We start from the raw sequence: 19,299 nt of genomic DNA on the forward strand, positions 1-19,299 counted from the left end.
GTGAGAGAGTGAGTGTGAGAGTGTTTTTGTGGCTGTGTGTGTGTGTGTGAGTGAGTGAGTGTGAGAGTGTGTTTTTGTGGCTGTTTGTGTGTGTGTATGTATGTGTGTGTGTGTTTGTGAGCAAGTGTGTGTGTGTGTGAGCGAGTGTGTGTGTGAGAGAGTGAGTGTGAGTGTGTTTTTGTGGCTGTGTGTGTGTGTGTGTGTATGTGAGAGAGAGAGTGTGAGAGTGTTTTTGTGGCTATGTGTGTTTGTGTGTGTGTGTGTGTGTGTGTGTGTGTGTGTGTGTACGTACATGTAAGTTGTAACTGGATTTGGTAACTTTCGAGGGGGCGGGATGTAGCCCAGTGATAAAGCGGTCCGTGTTTGGGATCGATCCCCGTCGGTGGGCCCATTGGACTATTTATTTCTCATTTCAGCCAGTGCACCACAACTGGTATATCAAAGGCCGTGGTATGTACTATCCTGTCTGGGATAGTGCATATAAAAGATCCCTTGCTACTAATGGAAAAAATGTAGTGGGTTTCCTCTTTATGGCTATGTCAAAATTACGAAAGACTATACATGTATATGTCAAAATTAACAAATGTTTGACATCCAAAAGCTGATGATTAATAAATCAGTGTGCTCTAGTGGTGTCGTTAAACAAAGTTCTTCTGGTAACTTGCGAATTGCTTTGCATTGGTCTGGCCTAATGGACATTATGCTTTTGTTGGTTGTGATGATAATAAAATACACACATGATGATGATGATGGTGGTGATGATGATGATGTTGATTGTGATGGTATTGGTGGTGGTGGTGATGGTGATGGCGATGATGATGATGGTTATGAAGTTCATTATGTACACATACTTATACAACATCTGTCTAACTTGATTATTTCCATGTTGCTGGTGTTTTTTCTGTCGGAAGTACAAGTAAAGGTTCCATCATGCAGCATTGGCTGTGTGCCCAGGGAGGCAATTACTGATTGATGGGTTAACGTAAGAAACTCAGTCACCACTGTTAAGGGCTGCTTTTAAAACTGTTACTGGTTATTGTGAACACACATACACACACACACACACACGCGTGCGCGTGCGCACACACACGTACACATGCATGCACACACATAAGCACACATGTATATATGTACACACATGCACGTACACACATGCATACACACACAGACACACACATTCACACATACATACATATATGAAATGTGTAATTATGAAATAATTGTGTTGCCATAATTACATATATATATTTGCCCGACACATACTACTGTCATTGATATACAGACATGGAGCCTTGACTGGAATGGGAATTAACACAATAACATACCAACTTTTAACTTGGGACAGATTATACATGTAGCTAATCAAGTGTTGCTAACAGAGTATATCCTCTTAAAAAAAAAAAAAAAAGAGGTTATTATTGTGAAATGGAAAACAGATGTTGCCTCCCACCACAGAGAAGCAATACCCCTCCCCTGAAAAAAAAAAAACTTCTATGGCCAAGGCATTCTAATATTTCATCCCTTCTCTGTCTTCATTTGAGATGAAAAACAGATGTTGCTACACACTCCAGAGAAATTATGTTGCGTTTACCCCTATCCCTACCCCTTCCTTAGGGGCGAGACGTAGCCCAGTAGTAAAGCACTCACCTGATGCACGATCGATCCGTGAACGATTCCCATAGGTGGGCCCATTGATTTGCCTATTTCTTGTTCCAGCCAGTGCTCCACAACTGGTACATCAAAGGCCGTGGTATATGCTATCCTGTCTATAGGATAGTACATATAAAAGATCCCTTGCTGCTAAACGAAAAGAGTACCCCATGAAGTGGCGACAGCAGGTTTCCTCTCAATATCTGTGTGGTGCTTAACCATATGTCTGACGTCGTATAACTGTAAATAGAATGTGTTGAGTGCGTCGTTAAATAAAACATTTCATTCATTCTTCTCTCAATATCTGTGTGGTCCTGAACCATATGTCTGACGCCATATAACCGTAAATAAAATGTGTTGAGTGTGTTGTTAAATAAAACATTTCCTTCCTTCCTAATGAGTGAATTGCATTCTGGCTCCCCTCTCTTGTTGGACGCTATGAGATGGAAAACAGATGGTGTGTTCGTTAATGGAGTGTGTTGGCTAAATTCTTCATCATCCCCGGCTGTCTAAAGTCAAGTGTTCCTGTGTGTCTAACTCATCACAAGGGTTCGACAGAACCTGGTAGCTAACTTACATACAAGTATGTACAGTGTGTACAGACAGGTAGGGTTGCCAGTAGCGGAGACAACACCCCTCTCACATGAGATAACCCCCCTCTCACATGAGATAACCCCCCCTCTCACATGTCCAGAAAGCCAGCAGACCTTGTCATTATAAAATGGTCGCCTCCAGGAATTATGGTTGCCGTACACCAGATTAATTCTCATTAGTGTTGGTGTTTACCGCGCTTCTCCGTTTTATTACAAAAGTGATTTTAAATTATGTAGCCGTATCACTGGTTGGGTGGGTTTGATGTTTGGTGCAGTTCATTGCCATGATTAGTGGTAAAATGTATTGGTGTATCATACAAACAGAACCTATCTGTATCACTTTATAAAATTCATGATCATGAAGCCTGTGATTAAAGGGACTGTTCTGAGTTTGCAGCCATTGTGACTACTAGAGCTTAGTTGGTTGAGTGCTCGCTTGAGGTGCTTGCATAGCAGTATCAGATCACCTTTGTGGATCCATTCATTAGATTGGGGGTTTTCTCGTTCCAACCAGTGCACCACAACTGGTCAAAGGCCGTGGTATGTGCTTTTCTGTCCGTCTGAAAGTGCATATTAGAAAAAGATCCCTTGCTGCATTAGGAAAAATGTAGCAGGTTTCCCCTGTGTCGGAATTACCAAATGATTAATTAAACAATGTGCTCTTGTGGTGTCGTAAAACAAAACTAACACACTGTATATCCAATATATTTACAACTGGGCTATTGTTTGTAGCAGTCATGTTTCATTTTGCTTTATAATATTTATTTTTTCATGTGCAATCCTGCCTTTGGGATGGTGCATATTAAAGAACCCTTGCTACTAATGGAAAAATGTAGCAGGTTTCCTTTCTAAGACTATATGTCAAAATTACCAAATGTGTGACATTTAACAGCCGATGCTTAATAATTCAATGTGCTCTAGTGGTGTGGTTAAAGAAAACTGGCTTTAATTTTAAATTGTAGTCTCCCTACTTCATGTTACATGCATGTATGTCATATTTACAAAAGGATACTAATGCAAAATACAAACATAGCTAAAGTTTTAATAAGTTGTTATCACTAATATAATACATGAACCATGTGATTTCCTGTATTGAAGTATGCGTAAAAGAACCCTTAAGGCTAATCGGCAGGTACGTACATGTAAGGGAGGGATGTAGCTCAGTGGTAAAGCGCTCGCTTGATGTGCGGTCGGTTTGGGATCGTTCCCCGTCGGTTAGCCCCATTGGGCTATTTCTCGTTCCAACCAGTGCACCATGACTGGTTTATCAAAGGCCGAGGTATGTGCTATCCTCTCTGTGGGATGGAGCATATAAAAGAACTCTTGCTACTAATGGAAAAATGTAGCGGGTTTCCTCTCTAAGACTACATGTCAGAATTACCAAATGTTTGACATCCAATTGCCGATGATTAACAAATCAATGTGCTCTAGTGGTGTCGTTAAACAAAACAAACTTTGTACATGTAACAGGTTTTCGTAGGTTTCTTCTAAATATCTTGACCAAAATTTACTTGCTTTAATTGGCAACAACATAATATACATGCTGTTTAATTGCTTGTAATGGAAGGAATGTTTTATTTAAGAAAGCACTCAACACATTATAATTACCGTTATATATGTCATTGGACGTATGGTTAATGGGCTGCTCTTTCTGATTAGCAGCAAGGGATCTTTTTATGCAGTATACTACACTGGCTACTGACAGGATAGTACATACCATGGTCTTTGTTTTGTTTAACGACAACCATGGTCTTTGTTACACTATTTGTGGACCACTGGATGGAACGAGAAATAGCCCAATGTGCATGTAATAGACACAACATTAAATTACATTACTTTAATTGTTATTTTTTAAAGTTTATTGATGTATAAAAGATTAAATTGAAAATTATGTGTTATGTATTAATTGCAATTAAGAAAATATCTACTCAAAGGAATATGCTGTTGGAAAATAAATAAATATAAAGTTTGTTTTGTTTAATGACACCACTAGAGCACATTGATTAATTGTATGTTAAACATTTGGTAATTCTGACATATATAGTCTTAGAGAGAAAACACGCTACATTTTTCCATTAGTAGCAAGGGATCTTTTATTTTCACAGTGCCACGCAGCCTTTAATATACCAGTCATGGTGCACTCGCTGGAACAAGAAATAGCCCAGTATAGGCACACCGATGGAGATCGATCCTAGACCGACTATGCATCAAGCGAGCACTTTACCACTGGGCTACCCCTCAAATAAATATGCAGGTAGTCCCGAGGCAAAAAAGTGCTGTGAAGAATTAAAAACTTTCATGTCAGTCTCCATGGCCTTGCAAATTGCAGGGGTTGATATATTATACAGTAAAGTTTGTTTTATTTAACGACACCACTAGAGCACATTGATTTTGTATCTTATCATCGGCTATTGGACGTCAAACATATGGTCATTCTGACACCTTTTTTATTTTTTAGAGGAAACCCGCTTTCGCCACATAGGCTACTCTTTTATGACAGGCAGCAAGGGATCTTTTATTTGCACTTCCCACAGGCAGGATAGCACAAACCATGGCCTTTGTTGAACCAGTTATGGATCACTGGTCGGTGCAAGTGGTTTACACCTACCCATTGAGCCTTGCGGAACACTCACTCAGGGATTGGAGTTGGTATCTGTATTAAAAATCCCATGCCTCGACTGGGATCTGAACCCAGTACCTACCAGCCTGTAGACCGATGGCCTAACCGATACACCACTGAGACCGGTCCAATATATATTATACAGATGCATCATAATAATGATACATATATCCAAACATACACTGACATCCCAACCAATTTTCGCCGGTCGACATCACCTAGGGATGGGAGATCTTATTTCCTGCTGTCACGTCAGACCGCCAATTATTGTGCATTTACATTTTGTTTCGGTCCAGTGGAATTTGTAGCCAATTTCGTCCCCCGATACATAAATACAGGTACATAATAGTTGTAAGAAAAACAAAGTATGACTCACTAGTGAAAAAGTGAATCAGATTTTACTGTTAGCATATGTTACAAAAATATATTCCTTTTTTTTTTTTTTTTTTTTTTTTTTTTTTTTTTTTTTTTTTTTTTTTTTTGCATTTCAAGTTAATTAACCACACCTGTACATGTAAATCTTGGTTAATACTCCTGGTAATTAAAATACTCAAACATTTAAACAGATGTGACAACACATTAACTATCAGGTCAGAATTTTACTCTCTTTTTTTTTTTTTTTTTCCTTCTTTCTTCTTTTTCTGTAACACATGATGGAGTGCCAAGCCAGGGATAGGTTCACATTGCACATATAGGTCCTGAAACTCTGGCATCTTCATGCTGTTCTATTAATAGCACTTCCTTCACTTCCCCCTCCCGTGTCTCAGAGACCAATCACTTCAATGTTTGAACCTGCAGGAGATACAGTCACACACACATACACATACATATATATACATGTACACACATACTACTATATACATGTTCCATCCAGTTTGATAAACCTATAGGACTTCTTCACACAGATTTCATATCGGGTGGTGATGGTGGTTGTGGGGTTTTTTTCTGGCTGTACCTGGCAGACGTGTTCTTGGAGATTTTTTTTTTCTGTGTGTGGGAATAGATAAATGATTATTTCTGAAGACTGTTTGCCACCGGTTTATCTGAGGTTTCAGAGATGGTTTTACGGTATCAAGGCCTGAAACTAGCTGTCAGTTTGTGAATGGCAGAACATCTTGGCACAGGATTCTTAGGGAATCAACCAGTGTTGTGTTTAACTTCAAGAATTTCCCTCTGGATATATATTTATATATTGTTTTTCGACTCTGGATATAATTTATAAATTCTTAATGCTGTGCTGGTACAGATGCATGTACATGCTCCTGTAGCTGAATTGAAGAATTCCTATGTGGATATATTTTTCCTTTGACTTCATGCGTTTTTATGTTGTTAAATTGGAAAGAATTTCCTTAACGCTTTCAAGCTTGTGAACTACTTTTGGATATTCTTAATAGAATGAATAGTACGTTGAAGGAACACAGTGGTTAAATCTGCCATATTAGGATTACAGGGATGAAAAATACAGATTTATTTTTTAGAATTCTTGATTTTTAGTGCCATGGAAAATTGTTCCTGCTCCATTTCTTTAATAGGAAGCTTACAGTAATACCTCAACTTTCAAGATCGTGAAACATTTTTATCAGTTTTGCTCTATAGTTTTTTCTACTCCAATATTGTTTGTGAGTTTTTTTGTGCTCTCTATGGAAATATGAATTCTTTTTGTTGCGGTACAATTGGCAGGAATTCTTCCTTGGATGTATAGCTGAATTGAAATTGTTTACCTTGTGAATTTTGTTTTCAAGCTACAGATGTAATATTCTTAAAACAGTAGTCAAATTAAAACTAATTTCCTTGTGGTTATAATTAGAATTGGATGCATTTCTTTATGGAAGGAATTAACATATTCTTTATCTTCACTGATTATCATAGATTAAAAGCTCCAAGTTTTTTAAAATTTATTTAAATGTTTCTTTGTGAAATAGTCAACTGAGCTAGAGATTCTTGACAGAATATTCTTCTGTTGGAAAACATCCTCTAAACAGTTTGGAATTGAAAAGTGGTATTGGTATTGAAAACACAGAATTATATGTACATTTTATCTGTACATATGTTGTAGGACACGTATACAGATACCGGTATGCGTTACAGCCAATAGCACATGTATGTTAATGGAATTACTCTAAGACTTGTGAATGACTGTGTATTGCTGTAACGTAATAAGCAACCAACAGTCCTGTAATCTTGCTGAAGTATTAACACATTGCTTTTTTTATTTATTACACTAGTAACCTCTTTTCAAGATCTGCAAAGAAACACTTAAAATTCAAGAATGTTTCTGTGCACTTTGCTCAATAACTTCTTTTTATGATTAAAACAGTGATAATTACAGAAATAATTTCCGACTTTGGATATTTGTTGATGGATATCTCAAACAGCTGTGACAATACATTACCAATTTGTGACATACACAGGCATCAAGATTTCTGTTGTTTGCTAAAAGCATTTTATAATTGAAACGGAGGTATTGATGTGAAATATTTTATCTCGAGGGATCACGGTTTCGCCTGTTTTCGGTGTTCTTTACTTTTCAACATTTTGTAATTAAAACAGACATACAGATGTGAAATGGTTTCAGACTCTGGATTTTGAGTGATGTGTACACAGACATGTACCTGTATATATTGTTTTTATGTTCGTTAACATACTGAAACACACACACACACACGTACAAAATGAATACGGCCGGCGTTGGCAGCAGTAGTACTGAGTTTGGTGACGATTATATCGAGATTGTTAATGAAATAAATGACTTTATTGCTTCTCTTGCTACTTCGTCCACAGACTCAACCACCCCCCACCACAGCCGGTCCAGTGGCAGTCCCGTAGAGTACCCCCCTGTCTACCCGTCTGTCTACCCTGGCGACAGACCCAACCACGCAGAGACAGCACACAGCTGCTTCGATGAACGTGACGAAAACCTGCCGAGTGATGTTCCGAAATATCCTGACATTCCGACCTACGATTTTGTGAATCACGTCGACAGCGGGAGGAACTGTGTAGACCGGAGGACGTATCTACTAGACCAGCCGGAAATTCCGAACTATCGGCGAGAGTACCCTAGCGACCATAGTGAGTATCCTAGCGACCGGAGCGATTATCCCAGCTCATCGTTTCCTAGCGATCGCAGTGACTATCTGAACTCGTTTCCTAGCGATCGCAGTGACTATCTGAACTCGTTTCCTAGCGATCGCAGCGATTGTCCAAACTCGTTTCCGAGCGATCGCAGTGACTACCCTAGCGATAGAAGCGACTACCGCAAAGAGAAACGGGGTGAAGAGTTCCAGGATGACGACAGCTCCGAGGATGACTACGAGCCGATAGAGTCTCTGCCTCCCCTACGAACTGTGACGCCGCTGGTGCCGCCGCCACTGCCGCCGTTACGACCCAAGTTCAGGAAGATGTCGGATGGGCCGCCCAAATACGTCAAGGCCCTGCACACGTTCAAGGGATCAAACAACGATGAGGTGAGATATAGGTTTTATTTCATGTATACATGTCTATTTCACTATGGATTGATGGGTGGGTGGGTGGATGGATGGGTTGAATATGTCGGAGGGGCTGCCCAAATACGTCAAGGCCCTGCACACGTTCAAGGGATCAAATAACGATGAGGTGAGATATAGGTTTTATATTGTGTGTATGTCACTGTGGGTGGTTGGATGGATGGGTGGTTGGATGGATGGGTGGATCGATGGAAGATGGATGGGTGGATGGGATGGGTGGATAGGTGGATGGATGGATGAACAAATAATGTTCAAGGGATTAAACAACGATGAGGTGAGATATTGGTTTTATATTGTGTGTATGTCACTGTGGGTTGGTGGATGGATGGACGGGTGGATGGATGGACGGATGGGTGGATAGACGGATGGGTGGATAGATGGACGGGTGGGTGGATGAACAAATAATGTTCAAGGGATTAAACAACGATGAGGTGAGATATTGGTTTTATATTGTGTGTATGTCACTGTGGGTGGTTGGATGCATGGGTGGATAGATGGGTGGATGGATGGATGGACGGATGGGTGGACAGATGGACGGGTGGGTGGATGGACAAATGATGTTCAAGGGATTAAACAACGATGAGGTGAGATATAGGTTTTATATTGTGTGTATGTCACTGTGGGTGGTTGGATGGGGGGGTGGATGGATGGATGGGTGGATGGATGGATGGGTGGATAGGTGGATGGATGCACGGGTGGATAGGTGGATGGATGGAGGGGTGGATAGATGGACAGGTGGATGGATGGAGGGGTGGATAGGTGGATGGATGGACGGGTGGATGGATGGACAGGTGGATGGATGGACAGGTGGATAGATGGACGGGTGGATGGATGGACGAATGATGTTCAAGGGATCAAACAACGATGCGGTGAGATATTGGTTTTATATTGTGTGTATGTCACTGTGGGTGGGTGGATAGATAGACGGATGGATGTATGGACGAATGACGTTCAATGGATCAAACAATGCTGAGGTGAGATATAGGCTTTATATTATGTGTATGTCACTATATTATGGATGAATGGACGGATGCATGGATGGATTGATGAATGGACGGAGAAAACCTGAAGGCCCTTCACACACATTCAAGGGATCAAATAACAATGAGGCAAGGTATATTTTTTATATTATAAATATGTATATGTCACTGTGTGTATTATGTTTGTGGATGGATGGATGGATGGACTGACAGACGGATGGACAGATAATATATGTAAAGGCCCTTCACACATTCAATGGATGAAATAACGATGAGGTGAGATATAGGTTTTATTTCATATATACGTGTTTATTTCACTATGGATTGGTGGGTGGGTTGATGGATGGATGGGTGGAACATGTCGGAGATGAAATAACGATGAGGTGAGACATAGGTTTTATATTATGTATATATGTATATCTCACTGTTTGTGGATGAATGGGTGGATGAATGGATGGATGGATGGACGGATGGACGGAATACATAAAGACCCTGCACACATTCAAGGGATCAAATAATGATGAGGTGAGATATAAGCTTTACAATCTAATTAAAATTAGCTCCACTGTTACATGTAGGTCTAACAGCAGCCCGTTGGAGCTCATGTCCAGTTGACCTTTCATTCGACCAATCAAAACCTTACTTGCAAAATCATGCCAGTGATTTGAAAAGAATTTGAAAACATTCGGCATTATGCCGAGGGTATACGAAATGATTCAGGTGAATTACGAAGTATGCCGGACACTAATTGCAATATAAAAATTTACATAAAATGTGTTTCAAGACAAAAAAAAACCGTGATAGTATAGCCATAAAATCTGTTTATACTAGTATACAATCCAGAGTTTATTACTGCACTTTTCCCCGTTTTCTCAATGTTGAAATAGACCAACAAGTTCGCCTATTGCATAAATAGTCTCCCCCGATATTTTTAGAATTTGTATGCTCCTGAATATTGCTATAAAAGGCTAAGTGTAATTGGTCGATATTTAAATTGTTATTTATAGATGAAATGTCACCTGGACATGGGAGACCACGCAAAGCTGTTAGATCTACTGGTAGACCCAGTAGAGCTAATTTTAATCAGATTGTAGGCTTTATATCATGTATATGTATGTATTACTAGATGGATGGATGGAAGGAAGGAAGGAAGGATGGATGGATGGATGGATGGAAGGAACTGTCACTTCCGCCTTATACTAGTTTTAACTAAAACAGTTTGCATTCATACTTACATTTAAACTGTTTTAGTTACACCATAACTAAACCAGATCCCGAAGTGTTTTAGCTATATACCAAAATAGTGAACAGATTGCGTTCACACTTAAAACTGGTTTACTTGTACCAGTTTACATGTAGTTAAACTAGTTTAAGATGTAAGTGTGAACGTAGCTTATGTGCATACAAACGTTCATACAAGTATTTGCAGAGGTATGTATGTGTATGTAAAAGGTGCGAGAACCAGGTGTTGTTTAAAGCTAGTCCAATCTGTAGGAAATGAATAATTAATTCTTTCTGTCCTGACTGGTTGGCTTAAAGAACATTCCGTTTGGTTAATGGATAACATGCGCTGTGTGGGTTGTTGGAGTACTTTCAGTCCATTTGCATTATCAGCTGTTTACAAAAGTGAAAGAAACAACAACACACACACACAACTGTTTAGTTCTGTTTGTGTGTTAGGCATGGTTAACATGTTTTATAAATTGTTGTCTGTTTGTTCGGATGTTTTTGTTGAAATCTTATATGTATTGCATTGACTGTTTTCTTCTTGTTCTTTAACTGTTCTTTTTGTTGTATTCTAATATGTTTTTGCAGTATAATACAGTCTTTGCTAGGCAAGTTTGGGGTTTTTTTGCTGCTGGATAAAAATTATTGTCGGTTGATGGGGATAATTTTTGCTTTTTAAGTTATGTTTGTTTGTTACTACTATAGGCTCTCGGTTACAAAATATTTTTCCAAATTATGTAAAAACATTTGCTGAAACCTACCATTATTTTAATGAAACTGTCAATCAATATATTTATATATATTATTTCGCCAAATTAAAATTAAATATGTCAGTTGTGCTTAAAATTTACAATTGGCGAATTTGGCGAATGGTAAAGCTGGCCCTGATCGATCCTTGTAGGTTTGCCCATTGGGCTTGCTACTTTTTCTTTAAGCCTGTGCTCTACAACTGATGTAACAAAAAACAAAACAGATTTTGTTTTGTTTAATGATACCACTAGAGCACATTGTTTTATTAATCATTGACTATTGGATGTCAAATAAAAAAGATATGGTGGGTTTCCTCTGATGACTGTCAGAATTACCAAATGTTTGACATCCAATAGCGGGGGGGTGGTGGGGGTGGTGTGGGGGGAGTAGACTGATCAGTGGTAAAGTGCTTGCTTGATATACGGTCGGTTTAGAATCAATCCTCGTCGGTGGGCCCATTGGGCTATTTCTCGTTCCAGCACCACGACTGGTATATTAAAGGCCATGGTATGTACTACCCTGTCTGTGGGATGGTGCATATAAGAGATCCATAATTGCTGCTGATCAAAAAGAGTAGCCCATGAAGTGGCGACAGCGGGTTTAATTTCCTCCCTCAATTTGTGTGGTCCTTTACCATATGTCTGACGCCATATAACTGTGAATAAAATGTATTGAGTACATCGTTAAATAAAACATTTACTTCCTTCCTCTTTTTTTTTGTATGGTCGCTAACCATATGTCTGATGCAATGTAACCATAAATTGAAATTATAATGTGTTGAGTGTGTCGTTAAATAAAACATTTCTTCCTACTTCTTTTCACTTGGTATCTTAAGATGACTCATAAAGTACTTGCTCCCCATCTGGGTTTTATTTTTTATTTTTATGTACATACTTGTGTACACGGGTCAGCCATTAGCGATTTGTATTGGTGCTACATTTCACGATGGCGAAGATAAACGTGAGACAAGATACACATGTGGAGGTAGCAAACCAGTAGCTCCGTGCAGAGGTCTAGATTCCCTATAGTTAACCCCAACACGCTGAGGATCCTCCAGTACTAGGTTGTGTACACAAACAACACTGCTGATTTTGGAAAACTTACAAAAGACAGAAATCTAGATCTCTATTTTTATGTTTTTCACCTACAATGTACACTAGCTAAATACAAGTAATTTGGGTGTATTTGTGTTATAAACATGTTAAGCATGTGCTTCAGAAAAAAGTGTCTACAAATACAGCAAATGTTTTGGTACTAAACAGAAGGAAGATATATGGACTGCAAATCGTTTTGTTATTTAAAGTACCTGTGTATGGAACAAGGAAGTGTTTTATTTAATGACACACTCAACACATTTTATTTTGGTTATATGGTGTCAAACATGGTTCAGGACCACGCACATATTGAGAGAGGAAACCCGCTGTTGCCACTTCATAGGCTACTCTTTTCGATCAGCAGCAAGGGATCTTTTATATATATGCACCATCCCACAGACAGGATAGTACATACCACAGCCTTTGTTAACCAGTTGTGAAGCACTGGCTGGAACGAGAAATAACCCAATGGGACCACCGACGGGGATCGATCCTAAAACGACCGCACATCAAGCGAGCGCTTCACCACTGGGCTACATCCCGCCCCTTACCTGCGTATGATGATTGATTATAAAAGTACATGATCGATTGCCACAGGAAACTGTTAACTGTTTAACTGTACCTCCAGTTTAGATGATGGAATTTGATGTAAATATGTTGAGATTGGTATTTGTTTTTTTTATTTTCAAACCAAGTGTTAAAATATATGTAACCGTATGTCAGACACCAAATAGTTTTACCTTAAATAGCAGGGAACATTTTGTTTTCAAAATCTTGATTAACAATATTTCTAGTCAGTTAAAAATTGATTAGCAATTACTGTTTAATGTTTTAAAATTGTGTAACAATCTCTGACACTTCCTTAGTGAATCACAACACGGTACTGAACACAATGTTCCCTGAATAGTGCTGCCATGTGGTGAAATAACCATTTTATGTTAGATATGAAATGTGCTGAGGTGCCATTAAACAAATATTCTCTTCTTTTCCTTTCAAAATAGCCATTGTTTAAAAAGTATTTAGGTGTTACTAAACAAAATGCCTGTTATGTAGTTTAAAATGTGCTGAGGTGTCTTTAAACAAAACAAATTTTCTTTCAAAATATCCAGTTTAAAATGTACTAAGATTTTATTAAACAAAGATTTTTTTCCCTTTCCAAATAACTGTATTTAAAATGTGCTGAGGTGATATCATTAAACAAACATTCTTTTCCTTTCAAAATAGCCGTAGTTTAAAATGTGTTAGTGTTGTTAAACAAACTTTCTTTTCCTTTCCAAATAGCCGTAGTTTAAAATGTGTTAGTGTAGTTAAACAAACATTCTTTTCCTTTCCTCTGTTTGACCTGAAGAAGCTGCTAGCAGTTTACCCTACACACACATACACCAGTTGCAGGCAGTGTTGTTGGTACAGCTGTTTTGTACCTGTGGTGGGCAGGCAGGCCGCAGTGTGTTCACAACACCGGCCCATGTAATACAGACCAGGTACTGCCAGTCTCACACAGGACCTGCTAATTGTAGATGGTAACCCCCAGATAGTACACAGATCACCTTGCCGGGTTGTTGGGTGCTGTCAGGACACAACTCCTACCACATGCTCTCTCACTGCTTCCCTTGTTGAACTTCTACCTCGTGTTCCCTCACAGATAAATTATTGTTCAAAGTGTCTTCCCCAGCAGATTATTGTTTTGCTTTACTGTTTTTACTGATTTGTATAGGACTCTATTTGTGTTATTTTAAACACAAGTCTAACAACTCTTATGACCTAATGTACTGCGTAGGCAGGCTGGGTGTCCAGGATAGCATGCTTGAACCTGAATTGGATATAGGCACTGCAATTACTATAAAGAACATAAACACCTTTACATTTACATGTAAAGAAAGAAAGAAATGTTTTATTTAACGACGCACTCAACACGTTATTTACGGTTATATGGCGTCAGACATATGGTTACGGACCACACAGACTTTGAGAGGAAACCCGCTGTCACCACATAGGCTACTCTCTTATGACAGGCAGCAAGGGATCTTTTATTTGCGCTTCCCACAGGCAGGATAGCACAAACCATGGCCTTTGTTGAACCAGTTATGGATTACTGGTCGGTGCAAGTGGTTTACACCTACCCATTGAGCCTTGTGGAGCACTCACTCAGGATTTGGAGTCGGTATCTGGATTAAAAAACCCATGCCTCGACTGGGATCCGAACCCAGTACCTACCAGCCTGTAGACCGATGGTCTACCACGACGCCACCGAGGCCGGTTTACATGTCTAGATGCTATTTCATTGTTGTTTTTTCAAATACAAATTTTATGTCAACTTGTGATGTGTGAAAACCATATTTTTACTCATTGCTTCGCAATTCATGAAAATATGGTTATCACACATCACTCATTGACATAAAAATCATATTCGAAAAAAACACCATGAAATGGTCTATTTAATAATTATTATTTATTATGTACATCTTTCCTAATTTTTGACAATATCTGTCGCTTTTTTTTAATACCTTTCGCTTTTCCTATCGAAAACATGTAACGCCATGATATATTTCTTCACACAGAACTTTTACAGAAAATTTACTTGACCATAGATTCTTTTAAAGAAATTTAAATAAAAAATGATCTTTATTTAATTATTAAATTAACATTTATTTAATACTGCTGTGCTAACATACCTGACAACACGACCCTCCAAAACCCCCCACAAAAACAAAACAAATTGAACGCCATTGAAAGTTAACTTACACTCAATCGAGTCAGTGACAGAACATTGTATCATCATTATTTAGCTTCATATTCAATTTGTTTTGGCCATCGGTCTACAGGCTGGTAGGTACTGGGTTCGGATCCCAGTCGAGACATGGGATTTTTAATCCAGATACCGACTCCAAACCCTGAGTGAGTGCTCCACAAGGCACAATGGGTAGGTGTAAACCACTTGCACGGACCAGTGATCCATAACTGGTTCAACAAAGGCCATGGTTTGTGCTATCCTGCCTGTGGAAAGCACAAATAAAAGATTCCTTGCTGTTAATCGGAAGAGTAGCCCATGTAGTGGCGACAGCGGGTTTCCTCTCAAAATCTGTGTGGTCCTTAACCATATGTCTGACGCCATATAACCGTAAATAAAATGTGTTGAGTGCGTCATTAAATAAAACATTTCTTTCAATTTGTTTTAGATATTTTATTGTAATTGCACTTCATATCCCTTTTTTATAGGTGTTTAAATTTTAAAAAAAAAAAAAAAAAAAATCAAATACGATCAGATGCATTGGTAAGCATCAAACTTAAATACAAAGAAATGAGACAAAGGGAGATAATTTTAATCATGACTTTTTACAAAACAGTAAATACGATTTCTATATTTTCACTGCAACTAAAATACAGTGAAAATATGACTTTTCACTGGATATCACTTTTATGGTTTCTGTAGATCTATACATTTCATTGCTATGTATATAATAAACATATGTATGAAACACCTTGGCTGTAGTGAGGGATGGATGTACCTGTAGCTGAGTGGTAAATTGCCTGATGTATGGTCAGCCTAGGATCGATACCCATCAGTGGGCCCCATTTAGCTATTTCTCGTTCCTGCCAATGTTCCAAAATTGATGTAACAAAGGCTGTTCTAGGTACTATCCTGTACTGTGGTGCTGCTAAGCAAACATTCCTTTTACTGTGTCAGGCCTGTACTCAGCAGGTTGGGGGAGGGATGGGGGTGTCCAACCACACACGTCGTCGTCCTTTTTTGAGAGTTATACAACTGTCCCCTAATCTCCCCCATCCCTACCCCTCACCACCATCCAAAAATAAATCCTGTTTATGGGTGTGTGCTAGCTGTTGAGATGGTGATTGCTCCCCCTTTGTTGTAAATCCTGAAACATCCATTTTGATTTCTGGGATATGGTGTGTTGGTGACCAGACATTTGGTCAGGCCTGTACTCAGTGGGGGGGGGGGGGGGGGGAGTCTGGTGCACATCCAACCACACACAAACACAGACCTGTGATGTCCACTGTTTGAAAGAAATATTTACAACAGTGACGTCTTTTATATTTATTAACACTCACAAACTTCGTTTTTGTTTTAGAGTTATACAACTGACCCCTAATCTCCTCTACCCCCCACCACCACCGTCCAGAAATAAATCCTGTTTATGGGTGTGTGTGTATACAGACATATAGATGGCACAATCAGTACCATTGATACCCCATCTTCACACAGCACTGGCAATGTTTCCTACTGTAGGTTTCTGCCCAGTTGCTGGGCTGGTCCATATCAGTCAGATAGCACAGTCCGGTGTTATCATACTTATAACATGGCAAGTCATCACATTACACTGATGTTTCTCTTAGATTCCATCTCCAGGCTCTGATGGGTTTTCATGTATAGAGTATATAATGACACTAATGTACATGTAGATGTAGCCCTGTGGTAGAATGCTGCTGGTGCTGTAGGTTGTAGGATCAATCACCCTTAATCGACTTTTTTTTTCTTTTTCTTTTTTTACCCCTTTGTCTTTACCATACATGTATGTAGGTGAACTAAGTTTTAGTTACATTTAAAATCCAAATGGCTATAGTTTCAAATTTGCTGAGATGTTCTTTTAACAAATATTAGGCCCAAAACACTTCAGAGCTATGTCTACATGCACATATGTAGGTCTGTCGAGTATGGTACCAGTCGAAAAGGAAACACACTGAATCGAATGTAACAAAAGACACCACCATGTCTCTGCTAGACAACAATGAATATATGAGGTGTTCAGGCGCAAAACACGATATAAACCATTTTCTTTCTAGGTTTTAGTTAAAGCCATTATTGTCTGTCAGTAAGGGCTAATTGTAGGCCCGCTGATTTGCTGCAAAACATGATTGATCCTTATGAAATTGTATTGGGTAAATCCCGTTTTTTTAAATCTTAAAACGCGATATACGCCAATTAAAACCCGCATTTTTACTGAAAATGAAAAATGGATATATCGCGTTTTGCACCTGAACTCTTCATATGTGCTCTATTTTCATTCTGCCAGATGCAGTTAATATATCATTTGAAAACAGGGCTTGAAACGGCCAGTGGCCAGGTCGCCAAATGCAACCATTGTCTCGTTTGAGTGACTTAAATATTAAACAAATAATGGCATTAGTCGCCCAAATAATATTAGATTGGCGATCTTCTTTAGAGCTATAATGTATGAGCCACTATTAATATTTGTATTGCACATTAAAATCATGCTCGTGGTTCTCTTAACATAATTTGCCAACATCCATTATTATTTTTTGGGGCCACCATATTTTTTGGTGAGTTTCGAGCCCTGGAAAACATGTAACACTTACAGATCAAGATGTCAAACTATATTAGACATGCATGGTGTCTTTGCCACACTCACTAGACTGATCCTCAGTGTGTTTTGGGTTTTACATTCCTTTCCTTTTGTGGCTTATTTGGAAGGGAGATTGAAAAACCTAATTACTGAATCTGTATATATACTCCCAGCATGGATTATTTAACTTTATCACTAATGGATGTAACAGATTACAAATGATGTGTGTGATGGGTCTAACAGTTTGTGAGTAAAATCTATCCGTTTCAGTGTATACTACAGATTTGACGGCAGTACGTGTTTGAAGATACAAGAGCTGGACTGTTCATATGCCAGCTAAACCACTATTTTAGCACCCTCGAGCCCCACCCATCCAGTTAAGAAAAATAAACAAATTAATAAATTAATTTACAGTAATAACACATGTAATGATAATGATAATAATAGTGATAACAGTAGTAATATATATATATATATATATATATTTGTTTAAAACAGACCTTGGCATGATAAAAAAAAAAATGATGGGAATAATTAATTGCTTCTTAGATTATGAGGAGCTATTTACTATATTAATAAATATTTGATACCATATAAATTCATAATGATAAGGGGAGCTAGAAGTTACTCACCTTGAACTAGAGTCAGAAGAGTGATAGCTCAGTCCCTTAAATTGCGAGGTCCAAAACATTGCCATTATAACAGTGTTTTTTCTAAAGCCAATATGGCGTAGGGGGCCACTACGCCTTAGGTGTGTAAGTAAGCATTTTGACACCATGTAAGGGCCTTAAATCAATACAAGGTCCAAAACATTGCCATTATAACAGAGGTTGCCCTAAAGCCAATATGGCGTAGGGGACAAAGTAAGCATTTTGACACCATGTAAGGGCCTTAAATCAGTTGCCTCAACACTTTAATTGGCTATATGTGACAATCAACTGTTGGCTTAACAACTTTTAAAACTTTATAATACACAGGTATTCACACTTCTAACAGGTGAAACATGTCCTTCATACCTAATTAGGTGCAAGGCCGTCGACACCCTTTCGTTTAACAACAGTCAATTACTAATGTTCGTAGACAACAAAGCTGGCACTTGCATTTGCGTTAAACTGGTAGTGAAAATGTAAGAGCCTTAAAAGTATCCTGGGGAAATGTCTGTATAACCAGTGTTGTGTTGCTCGGATGTCAGTGAATAACTTTCAGACATCTAGAGGTGGATCATATGATATACGACTAGTTTTGGGGGAAGGGTGGTGATGGTGGTGGTGTGTGTTTGTGTGTGTTTGTGTGTGTGTGTGTGTGTGTGTGTGTGTGTGTGTGTGTGTGTGTGTGTGTGTGTGTGTGTGTGTGTGTGTGTGTGTGTGTGTGTGTGTGATGGTGGTATTAATAAGTTTAGATCTACATGTCGGGCATTGAATTTGGGGACATTTTTTTAAATTAGGAATCCCCCAGAATCATGGGCGGAATGTAGCCCAGTGGTGGTAAAGCGTTTGCTTGATGTGCGGTCGGTCTTGGATCGATCCCCGTCGGTGGACCCATTGAGCTATTTCTCTCTCCA

General features: G+C 38.8%; 1 protein-coding gene across 5 annotated transcripts in view; it reads left to right on the forward strand.

Annotated features, from left to right (window-relative positions):
• Nucleotides 1-19,299, forward strand: part of LOC121373069 (rho guanine nucleotide exchange factor 7-like) — a 102,760-nt gene that overhangs the window by 8,710 nt on the left and 74,751 nt on the right. For all 5 annotated transcript variants that reach the window (XR_005958028.1, XM_041499530.1, XM_041499536.1 and 2 more), the window contains exon 2: nt 7,645-8,327. Coding sequence is in view for 4 of the 5 variants with exons in the window: in XM_041499530.1 (XP_041355464.1) it covers nt 8,262-8,327 (66 nt within the window). In the remaining variant the exon portion in view is untranslated. The remainder of the gene's footprint in view (nt 1-7,644; nt 8,328-19,299) is intronic.

The sequence above is a fragment of the Gigantopelta aegis genome, chromosome 1 (assembly GCF_016097555.1).
Source record: "Gigantopelta aegis isolate Gae_Host chromosome 1, Gae_host_genome, whole genome shotgun sequence".
NCBI lineage: Eukaryota > Metazoa > Mollusca > Gastropoda > Neomphalida > Peltospiridae > Gigantopelta > Gigantopelta aegis.